Here is a 19,018-nt window from a genome sequence, read left to right as displayed (position 1 = left end):
AAAGACACAAAATTCAAAGAAAAGACGTGACACTTATTTTTTCAATGCAAAGGTTTCAGCCTTGTGGCCTTCAACTGCCACAGGCTAAGGAGGAAAACAACACTTTACAGTTCCTCCATGGAGATCCTGAGATATATATAATCTCTCCAGCAGGTTTAGGCCCTACCCTGGGGCGTCCTCCTACTCGGATTTGCCTGGAAAACCTGGACACATCCAAGTGCGGGACAACATTGCTTGGAAGTGGGAAACCGCGGTTTCCTCTTGGAGCCAGAACTAGGAGGAGAGCATTTAAGGCAGTGTCTAATGGCCAGGCCTGGATGGAGCCGTGGACCCTGTTCACCACCCTCCAGGACAGGCACTGGGGTTGGGTGCACAGCGAGCTAGCGAAGGTTGGAGCCTGGGAGTGTTGATGGTCACATTGTAGATAGCTGCCTCTCCTTGAGCGTGGATCAGCTGGAGGTTTCTTCCTGTTAAAAGGGAGCTTTTCCTTCCCACTGTCACCAAAGTGTTTGCTCATAGGGGGTCATCTAATTGTTGAGGTTTTTTCTCTCTTTTCTCTGTATTATTGTTGGGTCTTTAGCTTAAAATATAAAGTGCCTTGGGGTGACTGGTATTGTGATTTGGCACGAAATAAATAACATAAAATTTAATTTAATTCAGTTGAAAGGAACCAAAACAGGACAGACCAGACCAATCAGAATGGAAAGGAGCACAGACAATCCAAATAAACCATTTAATTTATTTATACTGGGTTCTGTGTCTGCTTTGGCTTTCCACATAAATTATGACAGATTTAATGAGCAGCTTTCTCAACATCCCTTAACTGTAAAATAAACCCCAATGGTTTTAATCGTGTGTACCCTGAGCTGATTTGATGACGGAGGGGGTTAAGTTCAGCCCGACAGCTCACTCATTACCATCTCTGTGATGAAAACATGATCCACTTTCAAGGCAGTTTATGAATTGCTTTCCGGTAACTTTGGCAGAGGGGCTTTTGTCGTAGCTCTGCTTTCATACTTACCTCAGAGGCAGTGAAGGAACCTGTTGGTGGGGTTTTGCCGGTGACTGACTCTGCCGTGCAAAATGATTCATTCTTTGCTGGTTTGCTGCATTGAGCGGCAGGAAGCTGAGATGTGGAGGATGCGGAGGTGTCTGGTCTGTGGGGAGCAGGGTGGTTCATAAACTCCTCTGAAGTTGCAAGGCGAAACCACAAATAATGCAAAATTGTTTTTCAGCGATGGAAGGCAACACTTGCAGGTGCAATTAGTCCCAAACTTGTCGCTGTGTGCTGCTCGTACTTCTTCTGCAGCACCTGGCAGTCCTCTTCACTGTTTTTAAAGAGGGAACAGCTGTGCCATCCTGAACGATCTGGTGCCTGTCTTAGGTGTGATAAATTAACCTAAACTTGTAGAGTTTTCTGTAATTTAAAAATTATAGATGGACTACTATGTGGGAACAGTGGAGCCCTGAAGTCAATCAGGGCCCTTCACCAGCACGTTTCTTAATAATTAGTGTCACTTTTGATCAAATTCACAACATGGTCCAATGGGGAAAGATATTGTATCATTTTTATGACACACCAAAAAATACATTTTACATGTTTTACGTGATGGCAAGCTACATTGTAGCCACAGCCGCCCCGGAGCAGCTGTGGCTACAATGTAGCTTGCCATCACCAGTGTGTGAATGTGTGTGTGAATAGGTGGATGACTGAATCTGTAAAGCGCTTTGAGGTCCTTAGGGACTAGTAAAGCACTATACAAATACAGGCCATTTACCATTATTGTATTTACGTAAGTGATCTCTCTATCACTATCTCTACCACTAATTGAAAACAACAAATGGTTCACCTCATCTTCAGTTTCTTCAGTTCTAAAACCACAAGATAAAGAGTCCAAGGTAGTGGGGGTTGTCCCTTAGACCTACTAGGGCCAGTTTTCGCCTTTTCCCCTTCTTATGCACCTCATCACTGTGGTGTACATCCTTCTTCCTAAAAAGCATTATTGTAGCCAGTTAATTCTTTCCCCTGACCTTACAGCAGTTTTCTTTTTTTTTTAATCATCCACACCAGTGTGACATTTTCCAGTTTGAAAGGTTAATTTTTGAATATATTTAGAATAAACAGATCCAGTCTTGGTATGAAAAATGAAAAGTCTGTTTTGAAACGTTCAGACTCCGATCTGGCATCCAGACCGCAGCTCCTGCTGCCTACATGTGTGCCCTGAAGAAATATTAACTCGCATGATAATCACAGGCAAAATATACAAGTGGCAGCTGTGGTACTGACTTGAATTAATCACCTAGCTCTGGGTTCTAAATCTATACAGAGTTTGCATGAAACATGTCAGAAGCGATGACGCTCCAAGCTTAAAATTACCCACTGAAATGGCGCCATCTGCTGCATGTTTTGTGTAAAACACCAGGAACTCCTGCATAAAAGACTATTGTTTTGTTTGCAGTGCTCGATAAGAAAGTAAGGCGGATGTTTTTAAGAAATGAAATGCTTTGAGAGTGTCTACATATAAGGTCTTATTTTGAAAAGGTTCAGTATCTGTATATTTATGATCGTACTGACCACCTGCTGTGCCGCCTTTTATGCGCTTTTTAATCACACAAATTCAATACAGAGTAAACATTCTGACAGTAAATCATACTGAGAGAAAGCAGATAACACCACCTTATATATGTTTACACATTTAAGTGTATGACAGATATAGTTTTTCACTTTCAGTAAGCAGATGATTGTCAAAGACATTTTTTTAATGATGTTTTTTAAGACATGGAAACTGCAAAGTTCAGCTTACACAGGATAATCCGATGATCCTGTCACTAATTAGTTATTTGGAAAATTAGCTTTTCTTCTTTCTAAAGTTAAATGAGTCACTGCACCTTTTTTATGCCTATTCCTTCTGGAGATTTAAAAGAGGAGCAGCGGCAACAAATGAAGGAAACAGGAAGTCAGGCAACAACTCCACGTTTTTCTTGAAAAATTGTCTTACTGATAAAAATGTAATTACACTGATCAATACAACACTATTACAGTATATTGATCAAATTAGAAAAATACACAAAAAGTATACAAAGCTGTTAAAAGTACCACAGTTAAACCGTTGCATGGGACAGCACATATGCATCTGATGATGTTTCACTCTAAATTTGCACGTTCCGACTGCGTAACGGTACCAAACAGCCGAGTTCAGTGGAAATCTGGAAAGCAGAAGTTATTCCTGTTACTCTGTATCAGGAGTGAGTCAGCTGCTGGCTCACCTCCATGCATATTTTTTGTCTTCTAATGAAGAAGCATCTCTTAGTTCCACTTTATTCTCAGTGGTTCCTCCTGCTGATTTCTTTAGAAAGGAACATTATTGCCTCTGAAATCAGACTAATAAAAGATACTGGTGCTGCCAGTAAGGTTCATTATTAAATGAAATCAAATGATCATTTAAAAGAATTAAACTCTTGATTTAAAACATGTTCTATATGCACGGAAAAAGTCCAAATTAAAGGATAATTCAGTTCACCACACCTTTGGTCTCATCACAGCAATAAGCGGGGCGTGGCCACGTGACCGGCTGACGGTGCCCACTCAATTCAACGCTTGATAGTTTACCAAATTGAAATGCACAGAGGAGCCAGTCAGTTTCAAAATGAAAGACCCCGAGCAGAGTAGGTGCTCTGAATCTGAAGCAAAATCTTGTAGGAAGTCATTTCCAGGGTTGTTATATTAAATATGACACTTTTACTATTATGGTTTATAACATAGTCTGAGCAACAGTTTTACTGTTTGCCTTTTTTGTGTTTAATGTCTTTAAGATCTTAAATAGTGTTTTCTGAAAATTTGTGTGCCTGAGAATTGGAAAAAATTCAAAATCTTTAAATATAATAAAGAAATGTATCAAAATCCAGGCTGAAAAAGTAAAATTTAGGGCATACTGACTCATTATTTTTGGTAACATCCATTAATACCCTAATTTATTTGTTTTTTGTTGTTGTAATTTTTAAAATTGAAAAAGTGGGATCACTAATACATACATTTTTTCCTTATTATCAGATTATAAACTACAACAGAAAGTTGTAAAATTGATTAACAATATCAGCTATCATCACCATTTGGCTGTGATAATTGTGTAGTGAAGATTTGAGGCTGTGACAGCCAAATAATTTAATTTTAATAACTAAATCACACGTCAGCTACACATCAGAAAAAGCAACATATAAATACCTTTAAGATACGGGACTCATTTATGTCTTTCAGTGACACATCAGAGAGATCACACTATGAAAAATCTTATTTAAAGAACCAAATAAATGTTCTCTGAACCTGCTGTTGTGAGAACTGTGTTAAAATCTTTAAAGACGAATCTTTTAAAAGGCCCTTTCATTATTTTGTCACTACCTGGCAGGATGTCTAATAATAACCTGAGACATCTGTCCACTCTGACCTCTTTGCAGTCCCAAATGGTCAGGAGACATTATTCCCGCAGCTCCTGAAGGCTGGAAATGTGCCGTATTCGGGCCTTTTCTTAAATCACTGAGGTTTTGCTTTTGCTTATCTGGATTGTAGAAATTATACTACCCAGATCTTATAAATCAATTTGTGTCATTAAAGTTATGTTTCCAGCTACAAAAATAAGACTTAGGTTATAATAATTTGGCTTCGGCAGGATGTGAAAGATATGATTTCAGGGTTCGGCTCAGCTACACGATGTTCCTCTCCAGCTTTGGTTCCTGCGTCAGAATCCGGTTGAAACTGAAGCCGCTCAGGTCCAGCGTTTTATAGTTTCCGTCCAGAATCAGCTCCGCCACAGCGCGACCCACCGCAGGCGAGTGCTGCAGGCCATGGCCGCTGAAGCCCGTGGCGAAGTACATGTTGTTGATCAGGGGGTGCGTACCGATGATGGCGTTCTGGTCAAAGGTGTTGTAGTCATAGAAACCTGCCCAGGCACTGGTCACCTGAGGGGAAGAATGTGAGGACAAATTATGTTATTGTAAGTGATAAAGAGAGATCATAATCATTGTTTTGTTTTGGAAAAGCCCATTTCTGTACCAAGTTTTTAAATTTAACTCACTTAAAATATGGATACAATAAAATTAATCTGCAAGCTTCAAAATAAAACCAGTTCTGGCTGATAATAATGCTGTAATGCTGGCAGTAACCATGACGTGGGTGACCACACTTTCCCAACTGTACCTTAAGTTTCTCGAAAGCAGGAACTCGAAAGGCCAAATGAGGCCAGACATTCTCCTCAAAGAAACTGTGCTCCACCTCTAGATTACTGGCGTCTGGCTCTGCCGCCTGAGGACACACAACCAGTGCAAACAACGACATGATTTGCTCAGCTGTTGAATGTTAACATAAGGAAACAGCTCAGACGTCTTGATGCATTCTCAATCATCCAGGAAAGTAAATCTCCAAAAGTTGATTCTGTTCATCTGGACGTAGCATTTGAGTTCCTCCAGGGAGAAACGCTGGTGTGAGCGCGGAGTCAAGGAGGCCATTTACGTGAAAAGGGAAAGACCATCTCTGAATCGAGGAGGGGGCCTAAGGGTACATCTGTCGCCGTCTTACAACGCTGTGAATGGTACTCATGGCCATTGACCAGTGGTTGTTGATCAATGGTCATGAGAATTTGCATAATTACGATTAAGTAACTGACCTCCCAGCCCATTGTTCCTTCAGTGGGCTGGTTTCAGTCATTAGTTTATAAGATTGGGAAAACCTGCAGTCAGCTGAGACTGAAGAAGTCACTTGGAAGAGTGACGAAATGTTTCTCCCACAAAACGCTACGTCCAGATGAACAGAATCAACTTTTGGAGAAACAGCTCAGAGATAAAAACCAACCTCCTCTGGCGAGGCCCCGGTGATGTAGTTCCCACCTAACCCCTCTCTCCTGACGTAAACTCCTGAGTAATCGATTAAGAAAGGAGTGTCTAGACCGGGACCATCAGGACAGCGGACCACATACACATACCTGAAAAACAGTGACGAAGTAAACAGCTCAGAGTCGTACATCCAGTATGATATTATATCAGCTGATATTTCATTTCATGCCAAGATGTAAGTGAGGTTTCTCTGGCATGAACGTGATCAGACATTTACTCTGTTCTGCGTGGAAAAGTGTCTACAAAGAATTATCCAGAGAGCTCAAAACTCTGTCTTATAAAATGTTTATGTGATGGTTTGACAGCCGTTCAAGGTGGCACGAGGAAAGATTTAGTGGAGGTTTAAATAAGGCAGAAAAATGGGTAGCTTTTCAAAACACAGCCCACAGCTTAAGGTGAAAGTTTAATTTAACATGTGGCTTTTCTGAATTCATGCCAGGTAACCTTCAATACCTAAAAATACCATGCCCCAATGATTACTTAAAATGTGGGTGCAGGAAAGCAAGGAAGCAACATTTGGGAGTTTTAGAAGAAATAGAAGAAAAAAGTATCAAAAAAATCCGTCTCTTGTTTTAATGACATCGAATTTTTAAGGGTGTGGGCTATATTATAGACTATACTAACCTTTCCTTCTTTAGTTGTAATTACACAATATTATTAAGGATACACGTTATATTATAGACTAGCCTAACCTCCTTTTTTTAGATTGCAATGTATAAATGAGGTAGGTAGGCTTTTTTATAATACGGTCTGCACTGTGTTGTATATTTACAATTATAGAGAAACCTAACGTCTCCTTACATTATAATTGTACAGCAGTATCAGGGGTGCAGGCTGTATTATAAAGTATCCGAACTTTCCCTCTTTACATTTTTCTTCTTTCGACTGCTCCCTTTAAGATTCAGCACAGCAAATCATCTCCCTACATCTCACCCTATCCCGAGCATCCTTTGTTCTCAGCTAACAGTAGCACAGTTTCCATCAGCACTCTGTTAGCCAAAGCCAATGGAGGTGGTCTTTGTCAAGCCGAGCTCAGACCGATTTGGTATGGAAATCTCATTTTTTGATTTAATGGTGAATGTCCTTTCGTATTAAACACACCCATTTATCCAAGTTTGGGACTGGCAGTAGGGGTGCAATGGCTCTACCTAAATCTAAAGCCACCATTTACACAGAATGCTTGAGTCTGATGGCATACATACTCAAACAGTCCAGGTCATGCCGACTAAAGTTATGTGACTGACTCGCTTGTATCCTACTTAGATTCATTTTTATCTGTAGTCTAAATGATGCAGAGCAAGAGTAAAATGAAAAGACTGCAGATGGTAGACGCTGACAGGCAGCGGCATGAAGTTGGTTTTTCAATTTTCGGGGTGCAGAGTCTGAAAAAAGCTGTCTGGTATTGATGCGGTTCGCTGTATGAGGCGCTGCCTTTCAAAGAAAACTCTAGCAGCCCCTCGAGTCAATAGCCTACCTTTTCCGTGGCTCAACAGGCAGTGGGATTCCAGCGATGGACTGCTTGGGGCCAAAGCCAATTCCCAGCATCTCGGTCAGTTTACCAGAAAAGGCTCCTGCTGCATTCACAACAATAGCGCACTCCACTGGCTGGTACTCCAGGCTGTGTGGCATCTGCACCTGCTCGACACAAGCAGACATCCCATCATCAGAGGTGGGAAAAAAAAAAGAAGTACAAACTTTTTACTTTTACATTTTCAAAACAGGCCCATTAATTTTGGTTTGACGTACTTGAGAGGAGTTATTTTTTCACGGCACTGTGAGCCTTCAAACATCAAACCGATTTGAGTCTGAGCAGGAACACATGAAAGGCAGCCCTGCACGTGTATTAATCACCAGGAGATGTGGCATAAAAAGAGATGAAAGAGGGGGAAAAACTGTGTGGCATAGTTAAAGAGGTTAAAATGGGACTGTGTTTTTATTTATTTATTTTTTGGCACAACACCGGCATGACTGCAGGTGTCCATAAGTCGCTGTACTTCAGCATCTCGCTAGCCACACACAAAACAAGCGTGCATAAAGATCTAACATGTTGCTTCAAGTTGATAGCTAAAGGTCCAGCTGCCGTATTTCACAGGGAGAGACAAGTACAGAATTATGTACTTTTACCTCCTCTACCCATCATGCACGTTTGTGCTTTTTCTGATTCAGTGCACAGTTTTAACAGAAGTATTTCGTGCCAATCAGTCAGCTGGAGCTTGAATTCCATATTTTCATTCTTGGACTCTTAGCAGAGTAGCTCAGCATATTTCACAGATCAAAATAATTCTAATGTGAAGGTTGGCCGGTTAAAGAAATCCTTTTTTAGCACACAATATTTGTCAAATTGAGATTAAAATTCCATAAACAACATACAACCGTACTAATTATTTAAAATAATATCCCAGAAAGGACAGCACTGTTTCAGCTGCTCAAGAGGACACCAATAGCAATAGCTGTGAAGAGTTTTTAAAATGGCTGATTGTTGCAAAGCAGTATTGTTTAAGGGAAGAGCAAGACCTTCACCTGAGGTAACAGAAAACTGCAGAGAGCTACTTGATGACCTCTGGGAAATATGTTTCCAGGTTTCTTCAGTGAACATGCAGGAAACGTTGGTTAATGACTGATTAGTCTACAGATTATAATAATCCTTTGGTAATATATTGTGCAGTGAAGGATCTCTATGCTGATGGTAATATTTCCTCATCTGGACAGATGTCAGACAGTTTAGTCGTCCTAAGACACATTTCTAACGACGTAATGCAGCTCACAAGTTTTATGGCTTCCCTTTCTGACTCCTTCCTGCCTGCACTCCACAATCCCTCCTGGATTTAGTGCTCTAAAAAAAAAAAAAAAGGTATTAAAAGCACCACAAGACAAATTTATGAGGTACTTAGTGCCAGTAATCAGGCGGTGTGGGACACATTAAACAGGACGAGGTCACCTGGGAAGAAATTGCAGTTGATATATGGTCTGAAGGGATTTGAAGAACATGCCATCCATCTGTTGTTATTCAGACTTCACACATTCATTGAGAATCAGCAGAGCTTTTGTACGCAATAATTTTAGTATATTTAATGATACAATAAAGTTTTACTTGAGCAGTTGAAGACACTGCACTGCACAAGTGTCACAGCAACTGAGAATTCCCCTCTAAAGCTTAGTAAACATTAACATAAGTGAACCAAACCGAGGGAGGTACAAGTCAGAGACTTCTCTAACATGTTAGCGATCACACAGAATAATAAATAAACAGCTTTATACGCTTCGCTAATCTCACAGACATTCAGCACTTGCAGTTCCACTTACTTTGACTGACTTTATTCTCCTCAGATCCAGCTTTTCTCCATCAGTTGTCGTTATCACGCTTGTCGTATATTTAAATTCTGTGTGAGAAACACATTAAAACCAATTTTCAACACAAAGAAAAAGAAGAAGAAGAAGAAGTTACTTTCAGCTGCTCCCTTATTCACAACGGGTCACCACAGCAGATATTTGATTTGGCAGATTTTCACACCCTTCCTGAGACAAAACACGGGGGACTTTTGTCTCCTATTGGGATCCAACCTTTTGCTATTTAGGCGAATGTAGGAACTGAAATACTCATGTACGGAAGCCCGGAGTTGCCAAACAACTAGTTGTTGTTTTCTGAGATATGTTTTTCTTTCTTTTTTTTTAAATCAGCTAAATTATTTCAGGGCTGCCAAATAACACCAGATTTTCAAAATAAAAATCATTTTTTTCAATCAATCAATTAAAAGAAGGGTGGCATGTGGAGCCAATGGGAACTCACTAACGGAAATTTGCCACATTAACGCGCTTATGGCGTTAACGTCATTTTAACGAGATTAACGCTGACAGCGTTAAAATACATTTAAAGTTAAATTATATAGAATAAAAGAGAATACATTGTTGGATCATTCATTAATGTGTATATGACTTTAACGATGCACATAGAGATGATTTTAATTGCTTATTTACCGCCTCATAGCTTATCTATCATAAACATATTACTTTATTTATGTTTTAAAACTACAAAAAATGGTGAGTAACTACAGTTTTAAAGCAAAGTTTAAATTTCTACATCCTAATCTTGTCCCTCCACTTGTTCTATCAGTCCTCTCATCCAACGAATGATGTAAGATTAATATTTCTCTAAAGCCATGAAGAAAACTGCCTGAGGAAATCAGGTCAGCAGAGTCAGAGACTTCCTCTCTTCTTAAGACAGAGAAAACCTCTGATTTTATTGGTCTGCTCTGTGTGAATATGTGATACGAGTGAATTCTTTTTATACAGATGCCTGTGTAACATAACAGTTTTGTAAAACACAACCTCAATCTCTGTGTAACACACAAGGTGTCCTTTGGTGCCTTGAGGCTCCAGCTGTGGCAACATCAGTCACCAAGGGATAAACGTCCTGGTTTAGAGACCTACAAAGCCTGTGCTAAGCAGCTGGAGGGTTTTTTTGTTTTGTTTTTCTTATTTATTTATTTTTTTGAGGGGGGGAATACGCTCCAGATTTAAAAGCAAGGAGACAGCGTTTCACTTCCCAGTGGGATCACTTTGTTCCCCCTTTGTCACCCCCCTGGTTCTGTTTAGGCACTAAAAACTACCCACTGAGCTTTAGGAAAAGATTGTGTTTTTTTTTTTTTTTTAAATCCACCACTTCATAATGGTGAATAGTGAGTTTTTAGACTCGTCTCACTTATGCTAGAACAAGGTGAGTCGAGGACAGTGAATCCCTATTAATGGAAAGAGAACGGACCGGTTGCTGTTGATTTTGTGGTCTGTTTGTTTTGTTAAGAGTGCTAGTATACAGTGTTGGGGAGTAACGGAATACATGTACCGCCTTTACGTATTTAAAATACAAAATATGAGTAACTGTATTCCGTTACTGTTACCGTTGAAAAAGGTGGTATTCAGAATACAGTTACTTTGTTGAAATAAATGGATTACACGGCGGTACTTCCCTGTTTCATATTGTCGCCGGTCAGGACTGTTTGGGTTTTGTTTGACAGCTATGTTCTGTTGTTCCAGGCGGCAGCGTTACGGTTGCCATGGTTACAGGGTGACGCTCTCTCTCTGCGTGTTTCCTCGGTGAGAGAGCACCTTTTTGTTGTTGCTGTGCTAAGCTAATAGGCAGAATGCTACAGGTATAGCTCTAAAGAATGTAGCATCATAGGCAGTGTAGTCCGTGCTGCAGGGAGAATGGACTGCCATACCCGTTATGTGTCTGTGAGCGAGGGAGGGAGAAAAAGGAAAAGTACGAGCTGTCATCGAGCAAAGACGGGAGCTGGAAGCATGTAAATATAATAACTAGAAAGCGAAAATTTCAGAAGAAATTTTAAGTGTGCCTATGCCGCTGCTAATCAGTGTAGTTTGCCATTCATACGGCTACAGAGAACAAAACTCAGCAGAGCAGCCATTCTCCACCATGAACTATGGTAAAAACAAACACTGCTCACGCCTCACAAATGACAGCTTACAGTTTTGTGTAAAGATGAGGTGACTTCGTACAGCCCCGATTTGAAGACGCTGTGCACACAGGTTCATGAGCAGAAGTCCCATTGTACCACAGCAGACCCAACAATGTTTGCATGAACACGCTTTGAAGCATTACGTTATGGACCAATTTTCACACATGGTTGGTGTACCCACACAGAGGGCTGTAGCTTTTCAACTCACAGCCCAACACACACCCAAAAAACAGCCGAGAGAGCATAGACTTTACGCCCGAGAGACGTGATTGCAGATGCCGCTCAGGTGGGTCCACCTCCCCTGCAGCGGCACTGCAGACCACGCCCCGCCACATACATCAAACACGTAAAATAAATATTTATGCACTTTTGCATTCACTTTTTGTTTTTGTTATTTTTACACAGTGTTCTGAATGAATAACAATGGTCTACAGCCAGTGTTGTGTATTATTATACAAACTTTGGTTGTAAGATTCAGATAACTATTTAATAAAAGCTAAATATTTTATATGAGAGTAAGAAAGAAAAGTATATCTTTGTGCCCCAGTTACCAGCTGTCAGCTGCTTAGAAAAGGATCCTGGTGTTATTTGTCTCTCAGAAACAGTTCATAACTTCCCTTCAACTCATTCATGTCACCTAAAAGGTAAACCTGTTTCTCCATCACCAGTTCAGCTCTGATGATTCAGTAAGGACATCTCCTGGTTTCGACCAGCCGTTTTTACAGCTGTGGCTCCAGCAAACATCAGCTGATACTATAAATTAAAATCAAATGAATTCTAACAACAGCTGATCAAGCTTAAACGCGCTGCTGTTGTTTAGCGCGATAAACAAACAAGAGAGAAAAGCCGATCATTGATCAGTTTCATATTTGAAGTTGCAACAGGCGAGAGAATGACAGGAAGACTCCGCTCTGCAGCATAACGACAGAATAAATCCAGCTTTGTGTCTTTTTCCATTCTACCTGAAGTCCGGGACAAACTGCGTTTCTTTTTCAGCTCAATACGAAACGCATAATATTTTCTCTGAATGCGGGACGATTCCGTTTGTACGGAACGGTTGGCAACTCTAAGAACTAACCCTTATGAATAAAATAAAGTTCAACATCAGTAACTTAGCACGCACACAGCTGTATAGAAACTCCGTCGTGCTAGCTAGCGCGCAGTACGAGTTATTGTAACTGAAACGAAACGAGTGTGTCGCCTCACTGAAAGCCAAGCCCGGGTGCTTTTGAGCGAAGCCGCGCTAGCTAGCCGGCTAGCAGCAACATCGTAAGAGAACTGTTGCTACTATGGGATGTCTTGATAAAACGAGCAGATATTTGAAGTTTACACAGCTACATTCTCGCCTGAAAATATCTTAAAAGTTTATTTTGTGACCTACAAACACTAATAAAAGCAATATATAAAACGAAGAGGTAGCCGCCATTGTTTTACTCGGCAGAGGTGTGCTATGAATTGTGGGATATGGAGTTTTCCACTAAGCATACACCCTTGCAGTTACCGTAACTATTCAATGGTTCGCGCAACCTTAAAAATTCCAATGGTTACTGAAAGCAGCGACGCTGTGCGCGCCGTTGATATTGTCGTCATTACGGTAATCCAAATAAGGGTAGACAGGCCGTACCACTCCCGGCATACCACTAGAGAGAGCCAACACACCACAAATGAAGTTTGAAATTTGTTTCAGTGGGACCAAAAGATGGAGCCAACACACCACAAATGAAGCCTTCCCATTCATTTCAATGGGCAAAAACTTGCATTAAAATATTCATATTTAAAAAACTATAGAATTAATAAACACCAAAAGTCATGAGTTACACGGCGAAATTTTAGGCGGAAAAAGGAAAATAATAAGAATAAGAATAATAAATCCGACGAATAGTAATAAGTGTGCCTCTTTGCATAGGCACACTTAATAACCACTGCAGCCAAGAAGAGTGCCTGACGAGCCCAGTTGTAAGTAAGCTATTAAGACTCAATTGTACACTGTGTTGTGTTTTCCTCCGAAACAATAAGTTCAGTTGGAGCAGCCTTTCAACGCCTCTCTCTGTAGAGCAGAGTTGACCCACACAACAAAGTAAAGCTATTTTTTTGGCTATGAGCCCGACACAGAACCCTGCGTATTAGTCAGAGGTCCCTTTACTACAGTTCGGAGCCGCGGACCTTCAGTAATAGTAATAAATCACAGCAATAGTACATTCACGTAGTTGTAAACAGCATGATAATATATTAAGTAATCCAAAGTATTCAGAATACGTTACTCTCATTGAGTAACGTAACGGAATACGTTACAGAATACATTTTGGGGCATGTATTCTGTAATCTGTAATGGAATACATTTTAAAAGTAACCTTCCAACACTGCTAGTATAAATGAAAATGACTGGGTTGTGTCCCCAGCTACATGCCTATGGCAACAATATTATTAATACTGATTCATTTTTTTTTTTAAATTAGAAACACCTAAAATACACTCTTACAGCTGCTCCACAGGCAGTGCTTCCACCCTGTTTAATTTAAGCTCTGTATAAGTGAAGATTCTTATTAATTTTATAGCTATTCTTATATTTTCCAAATTTATAAGACTGATGTCGCACAAATGAAAACCCTGATTTGTCCAAAATAATTCAAAAACAAACATTCGGTTTATACAAAAACTATAAATCAAAAGTCATGAGTTACACGGCGAAATTTCTTCTTAGCAGACGTATTTCCCCTGTGTGTGTGTGTTTGTTTGTTTAGTTGTCAGGACGCTGTAACGAACCTGTGACTTCCCCACAGCACTGAATGGCTCCCATGGAGATGGCCTTCCTCTTAAAGGCGTTCAGCAGAGTCCATGGGTCAAACCAGCCCTCATTCTCCAGCCCTGCATGACAGAAGATCAGACAGACATTCACAATGGTGCGCACGATTACTGAATATTACAAGGAAATCATGAACAACTGGATAAAAGTACTAAAACTGGCACATTTTCTCTTTTAAATAATTCATTTGATAAACACCATTAGCCACTTGAAATATAACATTTCTGGTTTTCTGGTTATCGATAAGTGATGCCAGACTTCAGGGAATAATACTTATCGAATATTACAATACTATTAGTACTATAATATGCCATGACTAATAGTAATAATTGAGAGAACTGCTGGAGCTCCTGAGATGTGAATAGTTTCCGTTTCTTACTGACTGTGACAAAAGAAGACAAATCAGGATCTAAAACTGGGCTGTCAGAGAATAATTAGGCGACTCCACACCACTATCATCTAATATTAGCAGATGGAAAGAACTGTCAGACGCCCTGATAAGTTAAATTACTGTTGGCTGCAGCTTTGCATTACTCAGATTAGTTTTTCTAAGGTCTTAAAACGAGAGTGTGTCATAGGCTCATATATCACAGTTAATCTTCTGCTTAAGTGTTGCAGATTTCTTAAAAATCGTGACCCAAATGATGGTGTTGGGGATTTTTGCCTGGATGGGAATCCAGTGATGTAATTGGGTGTGCAAACACAGATTAATGAATGCTTTTGCGCCTATTTTTCACTTATATATTTGGTGTGTATTTGTTACACTGGTTGTCCCAGGACATAGCTGCAGACTGTTTTCAACATTAGTGGAAATTCTCTCCAAGAAGAGGAAGTCAAAACTTTAGGCGTTAATAAAAACTCTAATGGGATTTACAGGTGCCACGAGCTAAAGCACTTTAGCTTTAGTCTGCAGAACACGAAACAGCAGCAGAGAAAGTCACACTGTAGATATCCAGCTCAGTTAAATACAAACAGATAAGAACAAAATTCAGAGCCAAATATACAGTTGTGGTCAGATGTTTACACATGTTCTTCATGGGCATGAATGTCATGGTAATTTGGGGCTTTTAATGATTTCTTTGAACAGTTATTTTTCCAGTGTGTGATGAATGTACAGCACACTCCTTTAAGAAATTTAAAAAACAAGAATTGGGTGCACAGATTTTTATTTATTTTGGATTTCATCAGGTCAAAACCTCTGCATTCATGCTCAAATATATACATGCACCTCCACTAATATCTGTTTAAATATCCATTAGCAAGTTGTACTTTAACCATCACAAGCTTCTGGCTGGAGTGTTTCTGGTGTGTTTCCTAGTAAAGATGTGCCTTTTAAGCACAGTCCACAAATGTTCAATAAGGTTGAGGTTGATCTTTGGAAAGGCATTTCCAGAAGCTTAACATTCACCTGCTTTATCCATCCCAAAACCAGATGTGAAGTATGTTTGGAATCATTTTCCTGTTTGAACATCCAACAGTGTCGAAGTTTCAACCATCAAACTGTTGATTTGAGTTCAAGTTGAAAAATTTGGAGGTAGTTCTTCATTATTCCATCCGGTTGGTGTAATAAAACAGCACCACTGGCAGAAACACAGCCCCAAGTGATGCTACCACCACCGTGCTTCACAGTTGGTACATTGTTCTTTGGTTTGAATACGTCGCCTTTACTCCTTCATAGATGTGGCCAGATAGCCTAACCTTTGTTTTATCTGACCATAAAACTTTTCTCTAGAAGGTGAATTTCAAATTTCAGTTGAGCTTGAAGGTGTCCGGTTTCAAGCAGGAGCTTCTTTCTTGGTCAGCACCCTTTCAGTCCACGGTGGCGTAAAACTTCCTCTACTATGGACAGTGGCGTTTGTGTTCTAACAGTTTCTGGTTTGTAGCACGTTCGAGCCTGTTTGGTTTTTCCAGATCTTGGTAAAGTGGTGACACATCTGAATAACTTGGACTTACTTATGAAATGATCTTAGACTTGTTGTTTAAAAATAGGCTTTCCAATTGTTCTGAGTATCATCAGTGCTACCAAACAAATTCTTTTTATGCCAGAAAAAATAAAATAACAGCTGCATTCAATCATGATCAGTGATGAGAAGCTAACATTTCTTGACCTTGTCTGGTGTGGCTGCTGATAATCATTACAGACCTTCAGTTCACATTTTATTTGCACTCACCGTATGAAGCAAGAACCACACCCTCTGTGTTTACCCACGGAAACTTCTCCTTCAGTTGTGTCGGAGACAGAAGAGACACTTTGGCTCCAGCGTACCTGAAATGTGAGTTAAATTTTAGCTTCCTGATATCCCAAAAACTCACAAACTTAGCAACTAATATGTAACTAATCACAGAATAAGATGAAAAATGTCCTTAGTGTTTTTATTGATTCATTCTAGCACCTTACAGAAATCCTCTAGGACAGAAAATGGAAAAATGTATAATTTATAAACCCTATGGCTGTTTTATGAGTTCAGTTTCTTTCCAAAATGTAAATATATCAGGACATTTTTAAAATTAACTGCAACTCTGAAAATTAATAATGGCAAATGACCGTTCACGGCCCTTCACGTTACACACTGTGGGTTTTTACTGTGGTATGAGCACTGGTTTCTTGAGCCTGATACCTTTGGGTGCTGTAGTTCTCCTCCATGATGTGAGCCACCGCCTCACTGGCCAGGAAGAGGTATCCCGAGTGGTTAAACTGCAGGTCTATGGGGTCTTCGTTCAACACACCGAGATGCTCCTGACGGGATTCAGAGGTGTGACAGTTTGCACTCTTTAAATAAAACATTTAACTGCATTTTGTATTTAATATCAAAATTTGTTTGATGATCTGAGACATACAGGAAAAATCAGGAAGGGGGGGAATTTTTTCACAGCACTGTATGACAGAAAAAAGTATAATAGGTCCTCTTTGATCTCATCTGACATGGCTATAAAGTGTTCACATATTAACAAAGCACATGTTCTGTCACATTTAATGATTAAAAGCCTCATTGTTCATTTCCAGTGACCTACATTGATGTTCCTTATGAAGTCGGCAGAGGCCAGGGAGAGGTGGATGTTCTCCGGCAGGGAGAACTGCTGTCGGATCCCCCCAGCAGATAGCACTGTGGAGGCCTGGGAGTACTGCGAACAGTCAGGGGGAGCAGTTTATGAATATGAGGAGGAAAAGGCAGAGGATTAGTTTGAACAGCAGTGAGGACATGACTCATGAGCACAGTATGATCCTTTCTCCTGACACTTTGAATAGATTTAAATCATGCAATTTTTTGAAAGGAATAAAGTGACACTGCTAGTCTACACTCATTATCTCTCAGTCCCTCACCGTTGGGTCCTTTTCCACAACCAGGACCCGCACCCCTCCGCGCACCATCTCCTTCTGTTTCAGCCAGTAGGCGATGGACCAGCCCACCACCCCGCCTCCCACGATCACGATATCCGCCCTCTCTGGAGGAAGGTTGGGGTTGATTTCCAGAGGAGTCCAGCTGCTCCCAGGAAGCGCGTCCATCGCCTTCTTCCGCATAGCTTCCATATGGGTCTCCAGATCTGAGCCACAAAACCCCAAACTTTACACTCTCTCAAGGTTACTTGCAAATGTTTACCTTCAGCTAAGAAATTAAAATGATTCCTGGTACTTTAGCTATCACTCTCAAATACGGCATATAAAACAGTTTATAAATTACAAACACTTTAACGCAAATTAACATGCATGGTTGTTCCTTTTGAATTTTCGGCCAAATCGTTTAGTAGTTTAGTGCAAAGAACTATAAAAGTTGTTATTTGAAACACTGTATGCAACCGAATTGCAGACAGGCTTCTAGTAGCTTATTAAAACTGTTTAGCAGGATCCTAAAAGTTGCACATATTTATAGAAACACAAACCATTGGATAATTTTAGTATTTTTAAATGTAAGCTGGTTTGCTGAGTTGCACAACAGTCGTCCTGGTTACTCCCACCTTTGAAGAAGTCATTTCGTAGAGATGTGCCTGTGCTAAAGCTTTGACACAGAGACAGATGTCCGTTCAGCCATGTGGATCGACGTGTAACCTGTGTGGAGGTGAGTAATCCACGAGCCGGCCCCACCTTCACCTGCAGCCGCCGCCACATGGCAGACATGGCTGGGCTTCAGTAAGCTAATCGGCTAGCTAAAGTGAAACACGATGCAAACCAAAACAAGAGCAGCGTGAGCAAACTTTCATTCTTCCTCCATCACAACAGCACTAACGGTCTAACCTTGCAGCGCTGCTAACAAAAACACGCAGCACGACCGGTTTCACTTAGGCGTCCTTCAAAATAAAAGAACCAATCTGGACCATTTAGCGGATTAGTGTGTGAAGCAGTGATGCATTCACCTTTTCTGACACTTCAGAAGCCAGAAATCCGCACCTAAGCAACCATTAACAATAAAAAGCGCTCGAAGTTGAATTGTACTTAAAGTAAGGGCAGTGCAATAGCTTTAAAAACTTTTATTTTGCCCCCCTTTTAAAAAAATCACACGGATTAATTTCATATCTTCCAAACTGTCCCACAACTGGAGAATCTGATTTGTACTTTTTATTTGTGTATGTGTGTAGATATATATGTCCAGATTTCACCCCATATACAAAAGAAACAAGATGTATTTTGCAAAGGATGCAAAAAATAACAGTAGCAGACCCTTTTTTTTTTCTTGTTGGCTTCATTGTTTAGCTCCACAACACAGGCATAAAGTGTGATATATTTTGGAGGTCCAAAGGAATATAATTTAACTGAATAAATTCAAGATGAATATGAACCGATGTCTATTTAAAGAGGGCGTTTCCACAGCAAACTGATGCTGATATCCACACACTGCAGCAGAAAAAGTCACTGAATCCAGGAAAT

General features: G+C 40.2%; 1 protein-coding gene across 1 annotated transcript; it reads right to left on the bottom strand.

Moving 5' to 3' along the window:
- Positions 1 to 2,597: 2,597 nt before the first annotated feature.
- Positions 2,598 to 18,405, bottom strand: foxred1 (FAD-dependent oxidoreductase domain containing 1). Its single transcript, XM_080866388.1, has 11 exons — positions 18,112 to 18,405; positions 17,480 to 17,700; positions 17,170 to 17,280; positions 16,776 to 16,894; positions 16,329 to 16,423; positions 14,118 to 14,219; positions 9,187 to 9,263; positions 7,358 to 7,518; positions 5,843 to 5,972; positions 5,192 to 5,296; positions 2,598 to 4,953 (listed from the first exon to the last, which is right to left on the bottom strand). Exons 1-11 carry the CDS (start codon positions 18,269 to 18,271, stop codon positions 4,699 to 4,701), a joined length of 1,536 nt encoding a protein of 511 aa, XP_080722514.1. The 5' UTR covers positions 18,272 to 18,405; the 3' UTR covers positions 2,598 to 4,698.
- Positions 18,406 to 19,018: the final 613 nt, after the last annotated feature.

Source organism: Rhamphochromis sp. 'chilingali' (assembly GCF_963969265.1).
Source record: "Rhamphochromis sp. 'chilingali' genome assembly, chromosome: 19".
NCBI lineage: Eukaryota > Metazoa > Chordata > Actinopteri > Cichliformes > Cichlidae > Rhamphochromis > Rhamphochromis sp. 'chilingali'.
The sequence above is the reverse complement of the archived record's forward strand: the minus strand, read 5'-3'. Positions and strand labels throughout refer to the sequence as shown.

Excerpts from the sequence above, each read along its gene's own strand:
- foxred1 (XM_080866388.1), bottom strand. The coding sequence starts at position 18,271 with ATGTCTGCCATGTGGCGGCGGCTGCAGGTGAAGGTGGGGCCGGCTCGT. Across the intron at positions 16,424-16,775 it reads GAGAACTACAGCACCCAAAG|GTACGCTGGAGCCAAAGTGT; the intron begins GTATCAGGCTCA and ends CTCACATTTCAG. Across the intron at positions 9,264-14,117 it reads GTGCTGTGGGGAAGTCACAG|AATTTAAATATACGACAAGC; the intron begins GTTCGTTACAGC and ends TTTCTCACACAG.